This window comes from Leopardus geoffroyi, chromosome E2, assembly GCF_018350155.1.
Source record: "Leopardus geoffroyi isolate Oge1 chromosome E2, O.geoffroyi_Oge1_pat1.0, whole genome shotgun sequence".
Classification (NCBI taxonomy): Eukaryota; Metazoa; Chordata; class Mammalia; order Carnivora; family Felidae; genus Leopardus; species Leopardus geoffroyi.
In genome coordinates, this window is record NC_059335.1 from 6,080,711 (window position 1) to 6,107,568 (window position 26,858).

The following is a 26,858-nucleotide window of genomic DNA, read 5'->3' on the forward strand; positions in this document are numbered from 1 at the left end:
CCAGTATAAGGTCGGCCAGCTGAAACTGAGTTAGAGGTCTGTGATTGGTATATATTGGGTTTCTTTGCTGATGTTTCACATAAGAGCAGGCTGGTTTAGATTTGTGATGTGGGTCGGGCACCTGGGGTGGCCTCCATTTTTTGTGTCCCAATATACCAAATAACTTTATCAAGGATTATCATACCTACAGCACTTTCCGAGTTCTGTGAGTCTTCCCTGCAAATATTGAAGAAGAGGGGATCAGAGGAAGCGTTAAATTTGTAGTTGGCTGGAGATGCGTGGGAGGTTTGGGAATGCCTGACTTGTGACTGGTGTCTGAAGTGGGGGAAGTCCCAGGCAGGACTTTGTCCTTAACTTGTGGGGTCTCTACTAATACCAGATAAATTCAGAATTATATTGAATTGAAGGACACCCAGTTGGTATCAGAGATTTGGCGACAGGTGGCAGGATTTCTTTCAGGTTTGGCTATTATGGCCCTTTGATATGTCCCCATTTTTTTTTTTTATTACTTCCTTACTCTTAACATTCTGCCATTACAAGATCCCCCAGGCTCATCTTGTATTTTCCCTGCTCCTGCCACAGAATCAGCCATAATTCCAAGGAGCCTTTTTTTTTTTTTTTTTTTTTTTTTTTTAGAGAATAGTGCTAGAAACCAAGATGTGGATGCTGGAATGTCATTGCTCTTAGACTCTCTGAGTAGAACGACCTGGGAATTACCTGTCCTCACACACATCTAGTTTTCTCTTTCCCATTTTATTTACTTACCTACAGCTAACTGCTCTCATACTGATGTCCCTGACTGTGTTACCATACTTCAGGGTTCATTTTAGCCTTTCCCCCTTGCTTTTCTGTATCTGTCTATATTTACCAAGTACTATGGCATCATATGCCTTTGAAGAGTTTTGCATCTGTTTCTCCATGCTCCCATGCTCTCTGCACACTACCTATAACCTCCTCCCTCTGGCCTCATTTGGACCCTACTCTATCACACGCCTGTAACCTTCCAAATATGCCCTATTCACCTGCCCCTGCAGTGGCAATGCTCACAGCAGTTTAAGATACTGCATGTGGTAAATGTCATCTTTCGGGGTTGTTGCAGGGATGGAAGAAGTAAAAAAAAGGTGGAAAGTGCCCCCCATTTTCAGGCATCCAAGGTCAGGAGATGCCTGTATTCTTCCAACATGTGAGGACATTGTCGAGACCTACATGTGCATGCAGACTCTTTGAATGTAATTACATACACAGAACTGGCAATGCGGGAATACAGGCGAGTGTGAGTAAATGTGAGTGTGTGCTTGTATTTGATGAGTGCACGCACAAATGTGAGTTTGCTACGGAGTCTATGAGTGTGAGTGTGTAAACGTAAATGGCTGTGGATTTGAATGTAGCGCATATGCAAGTGTTTGGATCTGTGTGTAATGTTTCTGTATGTGTGTGTGTTTTCGTGAACTACGGGATGTCCATCATGATTCTAGTGTCTGACATGAATATGGGGAGCATTTGTGTATTTGTGTGTAGTGAAAACAAGGGATTAATTAGGATTCTGATATCATTCTGGTAAATGTACCCCTTTGTGATTATGAAATAGATTTCATTCTCCCTGGTCATGTTATTTGGTCTTTAATTAACTTTGATCTTAATATAGCTACTCTGTTTTTAATAGCATTTATGTTTATCTTTTGTCCAGGATTTTACTTTGTGTCCTTAATTTTTGAAGGGAATTTCCCCTAGGAAATATATTTTTGTCTGTCTTTAAAAAATCCAATTGTCAGGGGCGCCTGGTTGGCTCACATGGTTGTAGGTTTAAGACTCTTGATTTCAGCTCAGGTCATGATCTCATGGCTCTTGAAATTGAGCTCAATGTTGGGGTCTAAACTGACAGCACAGAGCCTACTTGAGATTCTCTTTCAACCTCTCTCTCTCAAATAAATAAAACTAAAAAAAAAAAAAAAAAAAAACAAACAAACAAACCAAAAAACAACCAGTGACAATGTTTGCTTTTCAATGGGGCCTTTAGACTATGTCCTTTTACAGATATTGTTATATAGATTTACATTATCTTGCTATTGCTTTCATGATGTCTCCTTTGCTGTATTCCCTCTCTGTTTTCTTTGAAATAAGTCAATTTTTACAGATGATTTTGTTTTAAATCCTTTTCTTTGGTTCAATGGTGTTGCCTGTAATTATTTTTTGTGTGTTTGCTTTAGGGGTTATTCAGTACAGCTGACCACAGTATACCTTCACATGAGTTTATATTTCTTCATATAGAGCATCCGACCCTTCCTTTCCACATGGACTCCTGCCCTGTGCTACCATTAGTATAGGTTTCTTTTACATATGCTATAAACATATATGCTAGACTGTTAGTTTCTTAAACAGTCCACTAGTTACTAATTCTAGTGCTCTTAATTCCTTTGTGTAGATCAGGAGTCTGCCACCTACAGAACATGAGCCAAAAACAGCCTAACGTCTGTTTTTTACGTGAAGTGTAACTGGAATGCAGCCACACTCATATTTAGGAACTTTGGACCCAATAAGGGCATACTGGAAGAGTAGTAACAGAAACAGTATGGCCTACAAAGAATAAAATATTTACTATATGTTCCTTACATAAAAGTTTGCCAACCTCACACATAGTCACATTATCTTGACATCTAAATTAGTATAAAATTGGGATATGAAACATACTGAAAAGTCAATTTTGTAGTCAAATATTAGGCAATGGTGACACAATATTGGTCTCAACTGGAGGAGTAAGACTCGGAATAAATGGGAGTTAGTAGGTCTTGTACTCATGAGGAAAACATGAAATATGCAATTTTGTTAGTATTCAATTTGCAAGCACAGTATCTCATTTGATGTTAAAAATTTGATGATATTGGCATTGAAGATACAACTAAGGCGTAAAATACCCACCAAATATTACTTGATACACGTTCTTAAGTGAAGTAGCAATAAACCCCTGGCTGGCTTCAGGGATAGACAACAGGAAAAGTATATATCTTAATAAGTACTGGGATCAAATCCCTCAGACAGTTTGACAAATGGCATTTACTATCTTTCCATTAATTCATTACCCCACCCCACTGCTGTATTCTCTCATTAGTGGTAAAGGCTGCCATAAAGAAATAGGTCTGTGCATTCTCCAAACAGGTCATGGTTTTGGATCTATCACATACAGTCTTAAGCCCTTTGGGGAGTTTTGTTATTAAATGTGTTTTGTTTTGTTTTAATTTTAGTTTTAATTTTTTAAAATTTACATCCAAATTGTTAGCATATAGTGCAACAATGATTTCAGGAATAGATTCCTTAATGCCCCTTACCCATTTAGCCCATCCCCCCTCCTACAACCCCTCCAGCAACCCTCAGTTTGATCTCCACATATGAGTCTCTTCTCTTTTGTCCCACTCCCTGTTTTTATATTATTCCTGTCTCCCTTCCCTATGTTCATCCATTTTGTCTCTTAATGTCCTCACATGAGTGAAGTCATATGATTTTTGTCTTTCTCTGACTAATTTCACTTAGCATAATACCCTCCAGTTCCATCCACATAGTTGCAAATGGCAAGATTTCATTCTTTTTGATTGCTGAGTAATACTCCATTGTGTATATATACCACATCTTCTTTATCCATTCATCCATCGATGGACATTTGGGTTCTTTCCATACTTTGACTATTGTTGATAGTGCTGCTATAAACATTGGGGTGCATGTGTCCCTTCGAAACAGCACACCTGTATCCCGTGCATAAATGCCTCATCGTGCAATTGCTGGGTCATAGGGTAGTTCTATTTTTAGTTTTTTGAGGAACCTCCATACTATTTTCCAGAGTGGCTGCACCAGCTTGTATGCCCACCAACAATGCAAAAGAGATCCTCTTTCTCTGCATCCTCACCAACATCTGTTGTTGCCTGAGTTGTTCATGTTAGCCATTCTGACAGGTGTGAAGTGGTATCTCATTGCGGTTTTGATTTGTATTTCCCTGATGATGAGTTATGTTGAGCATTTTTTCATGTGTCGGTTGGCCATCTGGATGTCTTCCTTGGAAAAGTGTCTATTCATGTCTTTTGCCCATTTCTTCACTGGATTATTTGTTTTTTTGGGTGTTGAGTTTGATAAGTTCTTTTTAGATTTTGGATACTAACCCTTTATCTGATATGTCGTTTGCAAATATCATCTCCCATTCCATCAGTTGCCTTTTAGTTTTGCTGATTGTTACCTTCTTTGTGCAGAAGGTTTTTATTTTGATGAGGTCCAGTAGTTCATTTTTGCTTTTGTTTCCCTTGCCTCTGAAGATGTGTTGAGTAAGAAGTTGCTGTAGCCAAGATCAAAGTGGTTTTTGCCTGCTTTCTCCTCGAGGATTTTGATGGCTTCCTGTCTTACATTGAGGTCTTTCATCCATTTTGAGTTTATTTTTGTGTATGGTGTAGGAAAGTGATCCAGGTTAATTCTTCTGCATGTTGCTGTCCAGTTTTCCCAGCACCATTTGCTGAAGAGACTGTCTTTATTCCATTGGATATTCTTTCCTGTTTCGTCAAAGATTAGTTGGCCATACGTTTGTGGGTCCATTTCTGTGTTCTCTTTTCTGTTCCATTGATCTGAGTGTCTGTTCTTGTGCCAGTACCATACTGTCTTGATGATTACAGCTTTGTAGTATAGTTTGAAGTCCAGGATTGTGATGCCTCCTGCTTTGGTTTTCTTTTTCAAGATTGCTTTGGCTATTTGGGGTCTTTTCTGGTTCCATACAAATTTTAGGATTATTTGTTCTAGCTCTGTGAAGAATACCGGTGTTATTTTGATACGGATTGCATTGAATATGTAGATTGCTTTGGGTAGTATCAACATTTTAACAATATTTTTCTTCCTATCCAGGAGCATGGAATCTTTTTCCATTTTTTTTTTTTTTTGTGTTTTCTTCAATTTCTTTCATAAGCTTTCTATAGCTTTCAGAGTATAGAGTTTTCACCTCTTTGGTTACCTGTATTCCTAGGTATTTTATGTTTTTTGGTGCATTTGCAAAGGGAATCAATTGTTGATTTCTCTTTCTCTTGCTTCATTGTTGGTGAATAGGAATGCAACCAATTTCTGTGCATTGATTTTATATCCTGCAAGTTTCCTGAATTCATGAATAAGTTCTAGCAGTTTTTTGGTGGAATCTTTTGGGTTTTCCATATAGAGTATCATGTCATCTGTGAAGAGTGAAAGTTTGGCCTCCTCCTGGCTGATTTGGATGCCTTTTATTTCTTTGTGTTGTCTGATTGCAGAGGCTAAGACTTCCAATACTATGTTAAATGAGAGTGGCAAGAGTGGACATCCCTGTCTTATTCCTGACCTTAGGGGGAAAGCTCTCAGTTTTTCCCCATTGATATTAGTGTTGGGTCATTCATATATGGCTTTTATGATCTCGAGGTGTGATCCTTCTATCCCTACTTTCTTGAGAGTTTTTATCAATAAAGGATGCTGTATTTTGTCGAATGGTTTCTCTGCATCTATTGAGAGAATCATATGGTTCTTGTCCTTTCTTTTATTGATGTGATGAATCACGTTAATTGTTTTGCAGATATTGAACCAGCCCTCCCTCCCAGGTATAAATCCCACTTGGTCGTGGTGAATACTTTTTTTAATGTATTGTTGGAACTGGTTGGGTAATATCTTGTTGAGGATTTTTGCATCCATGTTAATCAGGGAAATTGGTCTGTAGTTCTCCTTTTTAGTGGGGTCTCTGTCTGGTTTTGGAATCAAGGTAATACTGGCCTCATAGAAAGAGTTTGGAAGTTTTCCTTCCATTTCTATTTTTGGAACAGCTTCAAGAGAATAGTTGTTAACTCTACCTTAAATGTTTGGTAGAATTCCCCTGGAAAGCCATCTGGCCCTGGACCCTTGTTTTTTAGGAGATTTTCCACTACTAAATCGATTTATTTACTGGTTATGGGTCTGTTCAAATTTCCTATTTCTTCCTGTTTCAGTTTGGTATATGTTTCTAGCAATTTGTCCGTTTCTTTCAGATTGTCTATTTTATTGGCATATAATTGCTCATAATATTCTCTTATTATTGTTTTTATTTCTGCTGTGTTGGTTGTGATCTCTTCTCTTTCATTCTGGATTTTATTTATTTGGGTCCTTTCCTTTTTCTTTTTGATCAAACTGGCTTAGGGTTTATCAATTTTGTTAATTCTTTCAAAGAACCAGCTCCTGGTTTCATTGATCTGTTCTGTTTTTTTGTTGTTGTTTTTTCGATAGCATTAATTTCTGCTCTGATCTTTATTATTTCCTGTCGTCTGCTGGTTTTGGGTTTTATTTGCTGTTCTTTTTCCAGCTCTTTAAGGCATAAGGCTAGGTTGTGTATTTGAGATCTTTCTTCCTTCTTTAGGAGGGCCTGGATTGCTATATAGTTTCCTCTTATGACTGCCTTTGCTGTATCCCAGAGGTTTGGGGTTGTGGTGTTATCATTTTCATTGGCTTCCATATACTTTTTAATTTCCTCCTTAGCTTCTTGGTTGGCCCATTCATTCTTTAGTAGGATCTTCTTTTGTCTCCAAGTATTTGTTACCTTTCCAAGTTTTTTCTTCTGCTTGATTCCGAGTTTCATCATGTTGTGGTCTGAAAATATGCACAGTATGATCTCGATCTTTTTGTACTTGGTGAAGGCTGATTTGTGTCCCATTATGTGGTCTATTCTGGAGAACGTTCCATGTGCACTGGAGAAGAATGTATGTTCTGCTGCTTTAGGATGAAATGTTCTGAATATAACTGTTAAGTCCATCTGGTCCAGTGTGTCATTCATAGCCATTGTTTCCTTGTTGATTTTGCGATTAGATCATCTGTCCATTGCTGTGAGTGGGGTGTTGAAGTCTCCTACTATTATGGTATTACTGTCAATGAGTCTTTATGTTTGTGTTAACATTGTGTTATGTTCTTTATGTATGTTATGTTTATGTTTGTGATTAATTGATTTATATATTTGGGTGCGCTCACATTTGGTGCGTAAATGTTTACAATTGTTAGGTCTTCTTGGTGGATAGACCCCTTAATTATGATATAATGCCCTTCTTCATCTCTTGATACAGTCTCTATTTTAAAGTCTAGATTGTCTGATATAAGAATGGCTACTCCGGCTTTCTTTTGTTGACTATTAGCATGATAGATGGTTCTCCATCCCCTTACTTTCAATCTGAAGGTGTCTTTAGATCTAAAGTGGGTCTCTTGTAAACAGCATATAGATGGATCTTGTTTTCTTATCCATTCTGTTACCCTATGTCTTTTGATGGAGCATTGAGTCCATTGACGTTTAGAGTGAGTACTGAAAGATATGGATTTATTGCCACTATGTTGCTTGTAGAGTTGGAGTTTCTGGTGGTGTTCTCTGGTCCTTTCTAGTCTTTGTTGCTTTTGGTATGTATGTATGTATGTATGTATGTATGTATGTATGTATTCATCTTTTCTCCCCTTAAAATTTCTTGCAGGGCTGGTTTAGTGGTCACTAACTCCTTTCATTTTTGTTTGTCTGGGAAACTTATCTCTCCTGTCATTTTGAATGACAGCCTTGCTGGGTAGAGAGTTCTTGGCTGCATATTTTTCTGAATCAGCACATTGTATATATTCTCCCACTCCTTTCTGGCCTGCCACGTTTCTATGGATAGGTCTTCTGCAAACCTGATCTGTCTTCCCTTGTAGGTTAAGGACTTTTTTCCCTTGCTGTTTTCATGATTCTCTCCTTGCCTGAGTATCTTTTGAATTTGACTATGATATGCCCTGTTGATGGTTGGTTGTTGTTCAATAATGGGAGTCTTCTGTGCTTCCTGGATTTTGATGTCTGTGTCTTTCCTCAGGTTAGGAAAGTTTTCCACTATGATTTGCTCACATAACTCTTCTACCCCTATTTCTCTCTCTTCCTCTTCTGGGACCCCTATGATTCTGATGTTGTTCCTTTTTAATGAGTCACTGATTTCTCTAATTCTTTTTTTTTAATTTTTTTTTTCTTTTTTTCAACGTTTTATTTTTTTATTTTTTGGGACAGAGAGAGACAGAGCATGAACGGGGGAGGGGCAGAGAGAGAGGGAAACACAGAATCGGAAACAGGCTCCAGGCTCTGAGCCATCAGCCCAGAGCCTGATGCGGGGCTCGAACTCACGGACCGCGAGATCGTGACCTGGCTGAAGTCGGACGCTTAACTGACTGCACCACCCAGGCGCCCCTGATTTCTCTAATTCTTAAATCCTGCTCTTTTTCCTTAATCTCTTTTTTTTTCTGCTTCATTATTCTCCATCAGTTTGTCCTCTATATCATTGATTCTCTGTTCTGCCTCATCCATCCTTGCTGCCATGGCATCCATTCGAGATTGCAGCTCGGTTATAGCATTTATTATTTCATCCTGACTAGCTTTTACTTCTTTTATCTCCACTGAAAGGGATTCTAGTCTATTTTTGACTCCAACTAGTATTCTTATTATCGTGATTCTAAATTCTGGTTCAGACATCTTTATTGCGTCTGTGTTGGTTAAGTCCCTGGCTGGCGTTTCTTCCTGCTCTTTCTTTTGGGGTGAATTCCTTCATTTCCACATTTTGAAGGGAGAAAAGGAATTAATGAGGTAGAAAAAATTAAAATTAAAAAATAAAATTTTCAAATATTAAAATTTAAAAATTAAAAACAAACACACAGAAAAAAAATCAAATAAATGATGCTAAATCCTAGCTGTGTTTTGGTCTGGGTGTTGAAAGTGGCTTGATAGATTAGAGTAAAAAGGGGAAAAATAGAAAAAAAAAAAAAAAGAAATCGTTTGAAAATTTGAAAAAAATGAATACACCGAAGTAGACTAAATGAAATGATGGAAGTCAAATAGAACTTTTAAAAATTTACAGAAAAGTAAAAAACATAGAAAAAATTAAGGAAAAATATTTTTAATAAAAATGCAAAATAAAAATGAATTTTTTCTCTTTCTGTATTCAAGAAAAAGAAAAGAAATGAAAAAGAGAAAAAAAAAAGAGAGAAATTAAATAGTTGGACCAGATAACAGACTGGAATATGACTGAAATTACTTTGTTTTCCCCTAGAAGTCAAACTATGAAGCGCTTTATAGTCCATAAACTAAGCAGGTGGTGAGACTTGTGTTCTTGAAGAGTGAGGTTGGCCCAGTTTGGCGGGGCTTAGAGTAACAGCTACCTTCTCCTCTAGATGGCGCTGCTAGCCTACTGGGGTGGATGGTTGTGGTGCTTGTAGGTGCATATGCGCATGCGCAGGAGCAGTGAAAATGGCATCACACAGCTATCCAGTCTCTAGTATCGGAACTCTGTTCTCCCCAGTCAGCAATCACGCACCTGTCCTTTGTCTTTGGCTTCTGTCCACTGCCTGCTTCCACACTGTCCATGACCAAGCCCCAAGCAGCACCTCCCTCCTGAGTTTTGTCTCAGATGTGGCTGCCTTCCCCAGCCTCCCACTTCTGAGGGACTGTGGCTTTGACCTGTTCCGCCCCTTTGTGGAGGGTCTCACCGAGCAATGGCCAGGTGCTGGCCACACCCAGAAACATTCACAGGACCATGCTGCTGCCGATGCCAAGAGACTGCAGCCAGGTGCCAGCCCGCCCCAGAAAAAGGTCACGAGACAGTGTAGCAGCAGCATTTCAGGGATAATGGAAAATCACAGCACACATCTGGCACCAGGCTTCACCCTTAATGACCTTGTCCAGCATCAGTGAATGCGGCCATTGTCTGGGGTCTGGTGGGCTCAGGTGGCCTCACAGCCTCTACCAAATGTCCTCCCATCAGTGGAACCACTTCTCTTCATGTGGCCCGAACTCCTCCCAGACCCCACTCTGCTCCTGGAGATTCACCCTTCCCACCAGGGCACCACTAGGTATCGTGCTGCGGAGTTGCAGACTCTGCGCTCTGCCTGTTTACAGTCTTAATGGAATTTAAACCCTCTCCCTTCTCCTTTCTCCCTTTTTACTTCAGTTCCTGTGGCTGTTTCCAATTGTCCACTTTCTCTCCCTCTGCTTTTGGGGAGTGGTGCTTTTCCAGTATTCTCCCCTCCTGTCTCCATCCTCTCCACACACAAAAGCGGCTCCCTGCCCTCCGCAGCTTCTCTCTCCCCAAGTTCACCTCTCCACACTGCGTACCTGCTGAATTCTGAGGTTCAGGTTGTACATTGTTGTGTTAATCGTCAGATCAGTTTTCTAGGTGTGCAGGATGGTTTAGTGTTGGTCTGGCTGTATTTCATGGAAGTGAGACACACAAAAAACTTCCATGCTGTTCTGCCATCTTGGCTCCTCCCCCTCAGTCTTTTGGTAGCAGCTACAAAATGTTAAATTCAAGATTCCCTCTCAAATGCTCCATTCTACTCTCAATACAAATATTAATCTCATTGGTCAGGTAGGACAGTTCTTATTTGTGACAGTCTTCCTGGAAATCAGTGGCTGAAACAACTAGGTGGTTTATCATTCTCACATAACAGGAAGCCCAGGGATGCAGGTTGGGATGGACAGGTCTCCTGGGCAGTCCTCTGCCTGTTCCACCTCCCTTAGCACTCAGCACTCTCTCTCCTTACAGCAGGATGGCCGCTGTATGACCAAGAAGGATGAATGGTGAGGGGCAAAGGCCTTTTTTTTTTATTAGGTTTTGTCTCATTTACATGGAAATAATCCCAGGAGGTTTTTCCCAATTAGCTACACATTTTAATAATGTAATTTTGATAAGGATATTAGAAGGGCAGTGAGGTGGCTCAGTCAAGCGTCAGACTCTTGATTTTGGTTCAGGGCAACATCCCAGGGTTGTGGGATTGAGACCTGTGTCAGCTCTGCAGTGAGCATGGAGCCTGCTTAAGATCCCTCTGACCCAGTCCCCCACTTGCATGTACTCTCTCTCAAATAAATTAACTAATTAATTAAAGATACTGGGGACTTTTCAAACTACATAGTCACACCTAAATAACAGAAGGTAAAAGAAAAAGATGGTAAACATTTTGCAGACCAAATTTAAATATACCCGTTATTAATATTAAATGACAAGGTAGTCAAGGATAACTGTGGGATGAGAGAGATTTTATCAGCAGACTTTGTTCTTTATCCGGAGAGTATAATATTGCATGCAACCCATGACCAGTATGATATGTGTTCCAAATAAGTCAAAAGTTATTAGTCCTCAGTGTTTTCTTATAGATTTCCTTTGAATTTAAGTTGATTTTATTTACCTGAATGTAAAACTAATTTGCCAAGTTTCATTACAGATATTCTGATTCTAGTACCTTTTTAAAAAGTTGTTTAAAGTTTGTTCATTTTTCCATGCTCAGTGTGGAGTAAGACCTGGGACTCCATCCCATGAACCATGAGATCATGTCCTGAGACAAAAATCAAGAGTTGGATGCTTAGCCAACTGAGCCACCCAGGCACTCCCTGTCTAGTATCTCGGTAGAAAAATGGAAGGACTGATTTTGAGATTCCATTCATTCCATTCTCCCTTAAAGTGAGAGATCTATAAAAGGCTTGTAGTTGGGAAATATTCTCACTTCTGAGTCTGTATTAATATTAGACTGTAACTTAATAGAAAAAGAATCATGACATCACAAGTCTAAAAATATCTTTGGTAATTTGTCTAAACAGTATTTCACAACCATTTTCCACAATCATATTGTGCAGTAGACGGTATGTGTGCATCAGGAAAAAGAAGTTGGTAGTTAGCATGAGGAAGATTGTGGTCTTTCCCAACCAAGACAGTCAGAAGTAAACATTCAGTTTTATACTGAAGAGTCTGACTCTACTCTTGATGCGCGACTAATGGTACCCGTGAAGCGTCATTACCTCTTACTATTCTGCTCATCTGGGCAGGGCAAGCTAATAATAAAGCCCGAGAGGCCCATCCCTTGGCAGTAGTTTTAAGTTCACAGTGTCGATGAGTACCATCACCCTGGCCCCACACAGGATGCATCATAACAAAGTAGTCACCATTCCCTGCTTTCTCTAGCCATTTTCAGAACTTGAAAAGTCTACCCTGCTCTCCTGAGAAAGCATCATTATGTAATAAATATTCTGTGAACACTTAATTGTAGGGAGTCATCAATTCTTTACATCCGAACATCCTGTTCCAGTGGAGTAAGCACAAGTGCAAACGAGCAAAAAATGTTTCAGAGGGTAAATATGTGAGATTTCTAGTTATCAAAAGATTCTCATTGTGTATGTTCATTCTTGAGAGTAAATTCGTGAAGATTTATCTTTTCAAATTATGTCCCTGAGTACTCCAGCACAAAATATAGATTGTGCCTTTATCCTTACTTCTTACAGTATCTTCTTACTTCTTCTGACTTCTTACAGTATCTTTACCCTTACTTCTTAATTTTTCTATTTCCCAATACTTTTCATATGCCTGCTACTTTTCTACTTTCATTTAATGTTAATGGTACAACACATGGGCCTCATTTCAGCACAAAAGCGTGCAGAAATATAATCATATGGAGTATATTCATGAATAGGAAGCAGACTTTAGAGGGTGAGAGTTTGAGATTGCATTGCTATGGTATTTTCACTACAGCCACAAAAATAATATGAGATATACTATGGAGTATGTAACTCAAATTTAACTTATGAATATGTATTTCCAAAACTGTAGGTTTGAATCTAACATGAAAAAAAAAATTGTTGTGGATGACATTCAACCTAGAGAGCACAAGGATGTATTATTAGTGTTCATTATGAAATGCCCCAGTGAAGTGTGATGCACCTGGGCTAATAAAAGGCACATGATTTACTTAGGGTTACACAAAAGCTCATATTCATATTTTGGTTACTTAGATATGAGAAATAGGATATCCTAAATCAAATGGTATCAAAATGCAATTTCAGTGGCCAAATTTGAGACCTTCACAAGCATACTACTTTTGCGTTTATCTTTTTCTTTTTTTTTTTTTTTTTTAGAGAGGGCATGAGTAGGCAAGAGGGGCTGAGAGAGAGAATCTTAAGCAGGATCTACACTCAGCAGAGCCCAATGTAGAGGTTGATCCCAAAACCTTAAGCTGAAATTGAGTCAGACACAACATACTGAGCCACCTATGCACGCCTACTTTGGTTCTTTGGATTAAAATGTTCTCTACAACTTTCTCTTCAGTTTCCAAAAATAAGAGTAATTTTTATTCATCCATGAAATACAACTATTACCTTTCAAAAGAGGGAGAGACCATCATTCCCCCTCCATTTTCTCTATCCAAATGCCATCCCTAGTAACCTATCATTGCCACATGAAACTGTAATTCTTTCAATTTCCCAACCTACTGTTTCATGATGACCTGACAGAGTAATCCTTTCCTATAATAATCAACAAAGGCTCTCAATCATATCAACAAATCTAGAGAAATACTCGTGACCATAGAAAACATGGAAAATTAGATAATAGTTTTAGATCTATTCCCTGCCACTTCCCATTGTCTCAGATTTATACTATAATGTATCTTAAAATTAGCATCCTATTTTTCCAGGGCATATAGCTATGACTAAGCCCCACCTAATGAAATAGGTTCCTTTAACCTTACCGATGCTTTCTCTGAGACCACCATGGTTGACAAGTGAAATGTATTTAGTAAGAGTATAACATCAGTGGATTCCAAACTTGAGGTTATGAGTCATCAATAATAACGTAGCCTCAAGAAACCTCAAATACTTGAGTAAAAAACAGCTATAGGGGTGTCTTTCTGGCTCAGTCGGAACAACATGGGACTTCATCTTGGGGTTGTGAGTTTGAGCTCCACGTTGGGTGTAGACAGGAAAATAAAATCTTAAAAAAATTTAAACAGAAGATGATTAGGTCTTTCTATATACTTATTCCATTGAAACACATTAAATAATTTTAATTTTCTGTGGAATTTAACACCTAGGATTGGCTAATCCTCCAAATAGACCTAGTTCCCTCTAGTGTGAATTTTCGTATTGTAGTCCACTGAGAATTGGCTAAACAATTATCACCTTCATTACACATGTAATGTTTCTGTCCAGTATAAATTCTGTGTTTCCTGAGGTAAATATCTTGACACATTTGTATGATTTTCATGTGAATTCTTTCAAGACCACACATTTTTTTAATTACTAGAAGTCTGTACCTCTTAATCCCATTTGCCTATTTTAACCCCCTCCCCAAAGTTGTACATTTTTAAAAGTCTGATCACACTCATTACATTTGTAAGGTTTCTCTCCAGAAAGAATTATGTTCCACAAGGTATAAGCTTTGGATAAGCCTTGCCATACATTCCATTTGTGTGCTTTCAGAGATTTATATTCTGATATCAGGTGAGATGTGAGCCCTGGTTACAAGCATTGCCACATACATTAGTTTCATATGGTTCCTCTCCAGGATGGAATCTCTGATGTTGAGTAAGGCTTGATCATTTGCTTATTTTATTTGCAAGGTTTCTTTCCACTTTGAGTTCTTTCATGACACCCAAAGCTTAAACTTTGAATAAAAGCACCACCACAAATGATATAGTTTATACTCTTTCTTTTCACATGTATTTTCTGATGCCTCATAAAAGCTTTGCCACACTCATTACATTCATAAGGTTTCTCTCCAGTATGGATTTTCTTATGCTGAGCAAGATGCTCGTATAGGCTTTGCCACACTCATTACATTTGTTTCTCTCCACTATGAGTCCTCTCATGACCCCAAAGGTCTGAACGTTTACTAAAAGTCTTATCACATTTATTACATTTATAAGGTTTTTCTCCTGTATGAATTCTCTGATGTCTCATAAGGCTTGTACTTTCGGTAAAAGCCTTGTCACACACGTTACATTTGTATGGTTTCTCCCCAGTGTGTATTTTCTGATGCCTAGTAAGATTTGCAAATTGGGTAAATGCTTTGCCACACTCCTTACATTTGTAAGGTTTCTCTCCAGTATGGATTTTTCTATGTTGAGTAAGATGTGAACGCTCAGCAAAGGCTTTGCCACACTCACTACATTTGTAAGGTTTCTCCCCAGTATGAGTTCTCTCATGACCCCAAAGGTGTGAATGTTTGATAAAAGCCTTATCACATTTATTACATTTATAAGGTTTTTCTCCTGTATGAATTCTCTGATGTGCCATAAGGCTTGAACTTCGAGTAAAAGCTTTGTCACACACATTACATTTGTGTGGTTTCTCTCCAGTGTGTGTTTTCTGATGCCTAGCAAGGTTTCCAAATTGGGTAAATGCTTTGCCACACTCGTTACATTTGTGAGGTTTCTCTCCAGTATGGATTTTTCTATGATGAATAAGATTTGAACGGTCCGTAAAAGCTTTGCCACAGTCATTACATTTGTAAGGTCTCTGTCCAGAATGAATTCTCTCATGACTCATGAGGTTTGCACTTTTGCTAAAAGCCTTCCCACAGTCATTACATTTGTAAGAAATTCCTCTAGTGTATGCTCTCCTGTATTGTGCAGGTAACAAAGGATACTTAAAAACCTTCCTGTATTTGTTCCAAATGTTTTTGGTACTGGGAGGAATTCTTTGAAGTGGTGAGACTGAGGAACCACTGTTGACAGACTTCTCAGTCGGATTACAGTCACACATTTTCTCCTCATTGTGAAATCTCTGCAGTTCAGCCAGATGTGCCTGCAAACTTAATCCAATTCTATTTTCCATGCAGTTTATGTACTGGTTTCCAGCACCACTTCTGTTATTGTCCATTTTTAGCAAATTCCTCATAAATGGCTCATCATCCATGAAATACTGGTATGTATTATTTCTTACAGAAACACTCTGCTTTTCAGGAAGAGTAACTAAGGTCTGATTAAGTTGCTGGTCTTTTCTACAGGTGAGATTTTTGTTATGGGACAAAGGCACTTCTTTGTAATTTCTTGCATCATATCCCCACTGACTTTCAAACTCATGCATATTTTCACAGGATTCCTGGAGATCAAAATCCTTGATTCCATAACTTTCATTTCTCTCCAATATCACTAAGTGGTAAAATTCGCCTTTATTAATGTCCTCTGTTGGTGATAATTCTTTGATTGCAAATCCATCAGAAGGGATTCCTATCAAATAGAGATGGAAGATAAATCTTTTATACTAAATTACATAATTACACACCAAAATAATACTTTATACTGAACACAGGAAGTTTCTCAAGTATGGTATTCAAACAATATTGTAATATACAATGTTTGTAAGTTTTCTTTTTATAAATGTTTCCATATCAATAATTTCTCTAATTTTAAGGTAATTTTTCCAAACACACATTATACACTATACATATTTTTTGCCCATGTAACTGGATAATGAAATGAAACTTCATAATTAGCTCATCCATACACTGGCTATTATATAACTGTGCATGAAATCATACAGATGTCTATCTTCCTTAATTCTTAATCTTTATAAAAATGTGTTTACCTGAACACGGTATTTCATAATTCAGTGATTCTCAACATATCTTTCATTTTTCCTACTGTGTGTTCCTTATGGAATGTAAATTCTGTCTTTAGTTCTCAAGGAAGAATTGTTTAGAATTCCAGAGAATATTATTTTCTGTAAATGTGGTTACTTATTAACTTAACCTGCTAGATCAATTTTTAGATTGTAATATACGGATTTGTTAAAAGACCTTGTTTCCTTCATCATATCCTTATACGTTATTAAACACACATTATTATTAAACACCAAATCAAGCTGCTCTCCTGAGCAATCTGTACCATTTATGAATAGGGGTCTTTCTACAGTGTGGGGAGGGGCAAGACATGTGGACACTGAGGTGCTTTGGTGCTCAAAATTAATATACCAGAAGATACCAGTATAGTTTGTTTAGCTCAATGAAAAATCTGAGGAAAGGCCAGGACCTGGATTCAGAAAAGCAAGAGTGAAACACAAGGAGTAACGGGCAATGTGGGAATGCTGCTTGTGCTTGCACATCTAAGGGAATATGATTGTGCTGTAAGTTAAACGCCTGACCTTGGAAAAGGTCAAAACAAGTTAACTGACTGCCTGAATGCTTAAGGATTATTTTAGGTATGCAGAATACTGGTTCTCTTCCAAGAACTACTGAACCAAAAGCACAAGTGCAAAACCACAGAATCAGTTATTTATGAAAATTCACCATAAGGTTTCCTTCTTTTCCTCAACTTTAAATAACCTTATTGTCTCTGAGCCTTATCTTTAAAGATGTCAGTGAAATTTGACTTTGCTAAGAATTTAAGGGTTTTAAATCCTATTCTCCCAACTCCCAGATTTTTTTATTTAAATTCTACTTAGTTAATATATAGTGTAATATTGGTTTCAGGAGCAGAATTTAGTAATTCGTCACTTACATATAACACCCAGTGCTCCTCATCACCAGTTCCCTACCTTAAGCTTTTCTGACTACTAATGTTCTGCAAATACCTAAACAAGCAGGAATGCAGAATTTCTGAAGAAAAGGGAAGTTAGAGTCCATTTGCCACATTATGATGCCTTTCCATTCTCAATCAAAACAGCTGCAATCATTCTCTTAAGAATAGGGATTTGAAACTCTTATGATCACGTCAGGGGCTCTCAATAGAAAATGCAAAGACATAAAAAGTTAATTACCAATTTCTGGAGAGAAGTTATCCTCACCCAGGGAGACCAGGTTCCTGTAGTTCTCCAACATCACGTCCCTGTACAAGGCCCTCTGAGCGGGGTCCAGGCACTCCCACTCCTCCTGAGAGAATTCTATGGCCACATCCCTGAATGTCAACGGCCCCTGAAAGGAAAACACATTTCAGCAAGTGGACAGGGAAAGTGTTCTTATTTGACACAAAACAAGAGAAGCACAGATGTGTAAAGACTGACTTGACTGGAGTGAGTGCTCTTTGATCCATGCAATATAATTTTGAGCAAGTTACACTTAACATAAAATTAGCATTTAAAAGTACCATTCGGGGGCATTTAGTGCACTCACAAACATCACCTCTGTCTAGATCCAAAACATTTTTATCAGCCCAAAATCCTTTACCCATTAAGCAGGCGCTTCCTATTCCCCAGTCCATGGCAACCACTAATGAATGGTTTGTCTCTGTGGATTTACCGATTTTGGATCTTTTCATGTAAATGGAATGGCATCAAAAATGTGACCTTTGGTATCTGCCTTCTTTCACTTAGAATAATGTTTGAGGTTCATCCATGATATAGTATGTATCAGCGGTACATTTCCTTTCTTCTGGATACAGAGTATTCCACTGCAGGACTAGACCATATTCACTCAACTACTGGTGGGCATTTGGTTGTTATCACCTTTGGCTAATGTTAGTAACTTTCCATGAACTTTGTAGTACAAGTAAGTGTTTGCATACCTGTTTTCAATTCTTTTGGTTATTTCCTAGGAGTGGAATTACCGGGTCACATGGTTAATTTTTTAAGAATCTGCCACAGTCTTTTCCACAACACCTACACACTTTTCACAGTAATGTGTCATGAGTCTACATTCTCCACATCTTTACCAACACTTTGTTGTTGTTGTTGTTGTTGTTCTTTTACAATAGTCATCCTAGTGGGTGTGAAATGGTATCTCATTGTGGTTTTGATTTTGCATTTTATTAATGACTACTTTCATCAAACATCTCTTCATGTGCTTGTTTCATTTGTGTATCTTGTATGGAGAAATGTCTATTAAAATGCTTCGACCACTTATAAGTTGGGTTTTTGTGTTTGGTTGTTGATTTGTATAAGTTCTTCATACATTCTAAGTTCTAGACCCTTAGTAGATATGTGATTAGCAAATTATTTCCTCCCATTTCCTCACCTATGTGATAATGTCCTTCAGTGCACAGACATGATTAATTCTGATGATGACCAACTTATCTACTTTGTCTTTTTCTCTTTTGCTTTGGGATCATGTATAAAAATCCACTGCCAACCCTCAGGTCATGAAAATTTACCCCTATGTTTTCACCTAAGACTTTTATACTTGTAGCTCTTACACACAGTCTTTTGATTAATTCTGGATTGATTTCTTTATATAAGGCAGTTTCAATTTCATTCTCACACGGATATCTAGTTGTGCCAGCACCATTTAAGAGACTGTCCTTGTCCACTGTTTTTGGCACTACTGTAAAAAAGGAATGGGTTACAGATGTATGGGTTTATTTTGTGGAAGTTCAGTTCTGTCACTGTGATCTGTATTTCTAGCCTCTGCTGGAATTACACTTTTGATTACTCAACGTTTGTAGTTAAGGTTTGATGTCAAGAATTCTAGGTCCTCCAATATTTTCTTTCTCACATTTATTTTGGTTATTTGGCATCCTTACCAATTCAGTATTAGTTTTAGAATCAGGAATCCCATTTAGGCCAAAAAGGCTGTTGGGATTTTGCTGAGGACTGCATTACTCTTTGTATCACTCTGGAGAGGACTCCCATTTTACAGTCTTCCAATCCACAAACACAGGATATCTTGACATTTATTTAGGTTTTCTTTAATATTCCCCAGCAACTTCGTAGTTTTCAGTGTGTATAAATCTTCCATTTACTTTCTTAAATTTATTCCCATTTGTTTCCTTGCTCATGTAAGTGGAATTGTTTACTTAATTTCCAGTTGTTGATTGCTACTGTACAGAAATGCAACTGAATTTTGAGTGTTGATATTGTATTCTGTATTTCAATGAATTTATTATCACTGGTAGTTTGAGGATTCTTTATTTCTAAATATGAAATCATGTCTTCTACAAATATAGTGTGATTTCTTTTCCAATTTTGACACATTTGATTTATTTTTCCTCTGTATTTTCTCTGATTAGAAGTTCCAGTACAGTGTTGATATGCAGTGGCAAAATGGGCACACTTGTTTTGTTCTTGGTATTAGGGGGAAGTTTTCAGTTGTTCACCAGTATGATGTTAGCTATGGAATTTTAATAATACCCTTTTTTAGATTGAGGAAGTTCCCTTCTACTTCTAATTTTTGAGTTTTTGTTGGATGCAGTATTCTGTATATGTCCGCTGAATCTAGCTGGTTTACACACAGTCCTCTATCATTGATGTCTGGTTGTTCTATCCATTATTAACAGGGAGCACTGAGGTCTCCAGCTAGTATACTAGAACTATCTCCTCCATTTTGCTTCAAAAAACTAGGGGCTTTGTTGTTATGTACATATTGTTTATAGTTGTTTTATCTTCTTGATGGATTGGCTCTTTTTTCAATACATAATGTTCTTCAATATCTTTGGTAACAGTTTTACAACTTAAAAGCTATTTCGTCTGATATTTGTATAGGTACCCAACTAAGTTTCATTACTATCTGCATGGAAAATCTTTTTCCACCTTCACTTTGAACCTATTTGTGTATCTCAACTGAGGCTTGGGGCACCTGGGTTGCTCAGTCAGTTAAACACATGATCTGGATTTTGGTCAGGTAATGATCTCCACAGTTCATGAGTTCAAGCCCCGCATTGGACTCTGGCTGACAGTGGGAAGCCTGCTTGAGATTCTGTCTCCCTCCCTCTCCCCCACTCAAGCTCTCTAAATAAAGAGTTTTAAAAAACAGAGTGAGCCTTTTATAGACATAGAGTGGAATCATTTTTAAAAACTAATTCCTTGGGGTGCCTGGGTAACTCAGTCGGTTAAACATCTAACTTCGGTTCAGATCATGATCTCAGTTTGTGAGTTTGAGCCCTGCATCAGGTTCTGTGCTGACAGCTCAGAACCTGGAGACTGCTTCGGATTTTGTGTCTCCCTCTCTCTCTCTGCCCCTCCCCCACTCATGCTATGTCTGTCTCTCAAAAATAAACAAACATTTTAAAACATTAAAAAAAATTCCTTTATCTTTTATTGAAGAGTTTAATCTGTATACATTTCAAGTTACTACTGATAAGAATTACTTCTAACATTTGTTTGTATATCTAATATTTTCTTTCATAATTCCTCCTTTTGTAGGTGTCTATGTGGGTGCATACTATTTTGATTGCCTTTATGTTCATTTTTCTATTTTCAAGTTATTTTCAGCATGGTTATCCTGGGGATTACAGTTTACATGTTAAACTAATAATATTTGAATTTCAGTTGATACTAATTTAGCTTTAATAGCATACAAACAACTGTTGTTATACAGTCACCCTTCATGTTCTTACTGTCAAAAATTATTTGTAAGAGATGTGAACAGATGTTTTATACACTCAAGAACAGATTTTTATTATTGTTTTACACAGTTGTCTTTTAAGACACATAGGAAAAACTGAGTTAGAAAACAAAAATATAATAATACTGGCTTTTATATTTACTTATGTAGCTACCTTTACTAGGTTTCATCCATTTCAGCCTGAGGAACTCCACTTGGTATTTCATGTAGGCTAAGTCTGTAAGTGTGAACTCCCTCAGCTTTTGTTCATCTAGGAGTCTCTTAATATCACTATCAATTTTGAAGTATAGTTAGCCTCGTAAGGAATTCCTGACAGGTTTTTTTTTTTTTAATCTTTCAAACTTTTAATACCACAGGAGACTGCTTCCTGGCCTCCACAGTTTCTGAAGAGAAATAGGCTGTTAAACTTATTGAGAAGACCAGTACATGAGAAGTTGTTTCTGTCTTGCTACGTTCCGCATTCACTCCTTTGTCTTATAAAAGTTGACTGATTATGTGCTTGCCAGGGATCTCCATGCATCTGTCATAGCTGAAGTTCATTGAGTTTTTGGATGTGTAGGTTGTTTTTGATAAATTTGGCATGTTTTCAATTCTTATTTCTTCAAATATTCTTTCTGTCCTTTCTTCTTTATCCTTTCCTTCTGGGATTCCTACTACATGTATATCAGTATTCTTAATAGTGGTTTCTTAGTCTCTGTTCATTTTTCTTCTTTTTTTTTCCCCTTTTATTCTGCTTTTGTCCCCTTTCTTCTGTTCACACTTGATAATTTCAGTTAACCTATGTTTAGGTTCACGGATTCTTTATTCTTATTGTCTATCTGTTGATGAACTCTCTAGTGGATTCTCAATTTTGGTGTTTATACTTTTTTAACTCCAGAATTTCTATTCCATCCCTTTACTATAATTTCTATCTCTTTATTGACATTTTCTATTTGTTGAAACACTGTTCTACTTCTTCCAAGTTTTCATTTACCTGAGGATGTTCAAGACAGTTGGTTTAAAATCTTTATTTACTAAGTGGAATGTCTGTGCCTCCTCAGAAAGACCATCATTAATCTGGTTAATCACGGTAAAGATGTACAATCTTAAGATATCCTTAGATATCTGTAGTGAAGTCAGCCTGGTAGAAGCAGCCACCATGGCATTCTTTGAAACAGGAAGAAATTGTAAAGGACTCATGTATCTTCATTTAGAGAATGTTCCAATGAGGATCTAAAAAAGCAGTTATCTCTATGTTTCCTAACATGAAAACAACTTCAAGACATATGGTATGTAAATATTTCAATTTGTAGAATAAAATATGATGATTAAACATTTACTGGAGAATATATTCTAAAATCTTATTACAACATATAAATGCATTTTTAGAAGATTTGCACTAAAGAGGACATCAGTTCCCAATGAAGACAATCCGTGATGATGGAAGATATGACAGGCAAGGGGATATTTACTTCTTAGTTTCTAAACTGCATCACTCTGTGGAACTGAACCACAAAAATACATACTAGAAGGATTTAATACAAAAAAATAAAAAATAAAAATAATATTTAACAATTAGTAAAATGAAAATTTAGCACCAGCCTCCCTGATGACAGAAGGTTCTGCAGCTATGTCCGGCTAAATTAAACATTTCTATCTAAAAAATGTGCAGTGTAACATTTCCTAAATGAACACCATGGTCTGTATGAGATGGATGTGCTATAAATAATATGTGGCGCCTGGGTGGCTCAGTTGGGTGAGCAGCTGACTTGGGCTCAGGTCATGATCTCACAGTTCATGAGTTCAAGCCCAACATCAGGGCTGCTGCTGTCAGCACAGAGCCCACTTCAGATCCCCCGTCCTCTTCTCTCTCTCTGCTCACCCCTGCTCTCTCGCCCTCAAAAATAAACATTAGAAAAATAAAAAATAAAAAAACACTAATTTATTTTTTTATTTTATTTTATTTTTTTTCAACGTTTATTTATTTTTGGGACAGAGAGAGACAGAGCATGAACGGGGGGGGGGGGGGGGGGGGGGGCAGAGAGAGAGGGAGACACAGAATCGGAAACAGGCTCCAGGCTCTGAGCCATCAGCCCAGAGCCCGACGCGGGGCTCGAACTCACGGACCGCGAGATCGTGACCTGGCTGAAGTCGGACGCTTAACCGACTGCGCCACCTAGGCGCCCCAAAAACACTAATTTAAAGAACACTTACTGTTACACAAGTAGGTTGATCCTACACTTTAAAACCAATTATGTTAATAAAATAAAACATTCTCTGTATTCCTTATTCCTACATTGAACTTCCCACTCTATTCCAAAGAATTAATACTTTGGAGTCAGAAGCACAAGGACTCCCTTCTTTAACGTCAAAAGGCATTTGTAAAATAAGACAAAGCAAATCTACCCTGTCAGTCTTACTTTCCAGGATTTCTCAGGTACTTGTGCACATTAATACATTACTAACATATGTAATCTCTTTAATCCTGGTTTATATGAGCTGAAAACGATCCAGAAGGGGTCTCTGAAGAATCCTTACTGCCCAACTCCAAGGACACCACAAAGCCTACTCCCATTTTCCAGTCCTTGCCTATGTAGAAAATCCTTCACAGGATTACCACCTAAAATGAGCCTTTTCATTAAGTTCTATGTCACTGGGTCACAGTGAGATGGAATCTGCATGGAGATGACAGGAGAGTGGGAGAAGGCCCTGGGTGTGAGTAAACATTGTAGGCAGGATACCTTGGAGACGAAGAAGATTAACAAGTCCAAAATGTGACATTTTAGGAAGAACAATCAATGAAAAATATGACTTTTACCTGGAAAAGAGACATTCCTCCTTTTTTCCCTCTTCTGGTCTTCTTTCTCAGGTAAGGTTATACTGCGTGACAAAAAGTTACGTTGCTTAATGTTTAGAATCATAACCCCTTCTTCTGCCATAATATACATATAGGGAGAACCTCACGATGGGAGAAAGATCGTCCTTTGCTGCCAACTGCAACAGGAGGGATACAGGGATAATAAACTCCTATATGGAGTTCTCCAAGTGCATTTTCACCCATTTCTTCAGAAAGCCCTCCCCTCCTGCTGAAACCTACATACTCTACTGCAACTGAATTGTCCTCTGTCTACCTGACACTGAGCCAAAGGGAGGTGCCTCATTCAAGTTCTTGGCTCCTCCTTAGGCAACCAACATGCAATGAATGGTTGATGCAGGACACAGAATCCTGTCCATTCCATCAATTTAGAACAATTGTTAAAGGCCACCCCAGGTCCAGAGCTCCCTGGTAGCCATACGGAGAGTTTAGATCTTTGTCCCGCTGGTGATGGCAAGCTGTAAGAAGGTTTAATGTCAAAAGACGAGATGATCAAATTTTTAAGATTTAGCTAGGATACACAGAAAGAGGGTGAAGCTGACAGAGGCATGCCTTTGTCTCTAAGACTATGCTCCTGCCTCTTTCTTAGTGGTTTTCATTATTTTTGGAACTGGGTCACATTGTAAAGTCTAATGATAACTGCACACCCTCTCCCGGAAAACTGCCAAAGACAAACACACACCCAATCATTTCAGGGATCATTTCAGGGATCTTATTAGCTCATGTTCAGAATTCTTGGTCTATCGACTCATGTTAAAGGTGGGTGCCCTGGGGATCACGGAAGAGTTACTTTACCAAGTTACCCTTAAGTCTGAGTGGAGTGAGCAGAACTGGGTATAAGTAAATTCTGAAATGGTGGCCTTGACATGTTTAAGTGGAAAGGGCTTGTCCTAATTCCAGATCATAACCTTTCATATTCCTGAAACAAGAGAAGCTTCTCTTTCATGGGTGTAATCAAACCCAAGCATTTAATTCCTTTTTTCAGAACAACTATATTAAATTACAAACAGCAACTAGTCCTGGAAAACATGAAAAAGGGTCACCTGTGGAGATGATGTCTGAGCAGTCTCTGCATCATGAACGGATGGGCTCTGCTGGAACAAAGTTCCACATCAATCCAGCCCATCCATCAACATCTGTACTGAAAAGACAAAGGGGACTTGAGGAGAACATCTACTTAGTTGGAGACTTCAGCTCAGAACTCGGTAATGTAAAAGATAACTTAAGAGAAGAAGAGAACTGTTGAGTATTAAATTAACTGACTAAACTAGATTTTGAATGTTAAAAGATCATCAACATGCTTAACGCCTGTGTAATGAAATACTATAAAGTTATTTACCAGACATCAAAGAATAGTTCCAACATACGATAGACGGCCAAAGGCAGTGGGCCTGGGGCCCGTACTTGCCTCTGAGCGATATTAACCGGAAAGGAACGCAGACACTCGGTACCCGAACCAAGCGACAGGGCTCGGAAAGTCTTATGGACACAACGCGAGAAGCAAAAGGGACGAACTTCCGGCGAGAGGGACGAGTGGGTTCCAGGATTTTACCTTACCAGGTGACCCCGAAACCTGGGTGTGGAGGAGGGATTTGATGAGCGCGACCGCTGGTAAGAACCAGAAAAACGGAGACTCACTCACCCGAGCGTGCCCGTTGCTCCGCGCGATCCGCTTCCGGGTCTCTAGAAAAGCCGCGTGCGCGTGCGCGTGCGTCGTGGGGCGGGGCGGAGGCGGGTCGAGGACGCGACGGTTGGGAGCCGGGGCTTGAGTCACTGGATCCCGGCCTGCGCACCGTCCCTTTCCCTGCGTCTGCCAGTCTGTTTGTCCTTTCTCCCCGGCGGTTTCGAGCTCTGCTTTTGGATTCCTTCCAATCCCGCTGGTGTCGTTTGGAGCCAGGCTGGGTACAACGTTAGGGAAGGGTGGGCCGCTTCTGTTGGGAGCAGTGGTATTTGACAGGTTGAGCACGGTGCCCAGGGAAACATTTGTAGCGACAGGTGGAGACGTGCGGCCAGCGAGGGAGGCGTAGCAGCACGGGGACCTGGGGCCGGAGGTCCTCGTGGGTCGACTGAGACCTGGACATGACAGCTCCTTGTTTAATGAGGCAAAAAGCCGGGGTGGTCAGTATCGATGATGGACGCTAGAATGCGAAATGCAAAACTCTTCTGTGGCGAATGTGCAATTTGGTACTAACCCCCCATCAGAGCTTTTCACTGAATTGTCACTTCTGCTCCCCATTCGCTGGACTGCGTTCCCTGGCGTTCCCCTCCAGGCCCTGGGCTGTGGGGGCGGAGGGCTGGCACGTTGCTTTAAAGGAACAAACATTTCTGCCTCTATGAGTGTTCATCAATTTTTCTCTCTTTAAATTTGATATTCGAATCCACACCTCTCGAGATGAACTATAAATCCAAACGCCTTTGAGACCTACCAGATGGTACCTGCATTTTGCTTAAGTCCGTAATTGCCAAATATCATTGCAATTTCAATTTAAAAAATTTTTTTTCAACGTTTATTTATTTTGGGGACAGAGAGAGACAGAGCATGAACGGGGGAGGGGCAGAGAGAGAGGGAGACACAGAATCGGAAACAGGCTCCAGGCTCTGAGCCATCAGCCCAGAGCCCGACGCGGGGCTCGAACTCAGGGACCGCGAGATCGTGACCTGGCTGAAGTCGGACGCTTAACCGACTGCGCCACCCAGGCGCCCCATCAATTTCAATTTTTAAAAATCTTTGTTCTCAGTTATTTTGGAAGACTACTTTATACTTGAAAATTAGATTTTTAAAAACAGTTTATTGAGAGAGAGAGAAGCAAGTCTTATGAGGAATTTAACCATGTTTTAATTATTTTTTTACCCTATAGACTCCTCCTTTGTTTGAGCTTTATTTTTCTGTAGGATGTAAAGAAAAGACCATTTATGGACATTTTGATAGGAATTCCCATTTCCCAAATACCAAGCATTAATGATGTCAT

General features: G+C 38.8%; 1 protein-coding gene across 1 annotated transcript in view; it reads right to left on the reverse strand.

Moving 5' to 3' along the window:
• LOC123578487 overlaps positions 1 to 25,571 on the reverse strand; it is a 53,672-nt gene extending 28,101 nt beyond the window's left edge. Inside the window, 7 exon segments of the mRNA XM_045441353.1 lie at positions 14,374 to 14,568; positions 14,571 to 14,602; positions 14,604 to 15,990; positions 17,519 to 17,672; positions 23,833 to 23,894; positions 24,933 to 25,025; positions 25,532 to 25,571. Of these exon segments, the coding sequence (XP_045297309.1) occupies positions 14,374 to 14,568; positions 14,571 to 14,602; positions 14,604 to 15,990; positions 17,519 to 17,672; positions 23,833 to 23,847 (1,783 nt within the window). The 5' untranslated portion in view covers positions 23,848 to 23,894; positions 24,933 to 25,025; positions 25,532 to 25,571.
• Positions 25,572 to 26,858: the final 1,287 nt, after the last annotated feature.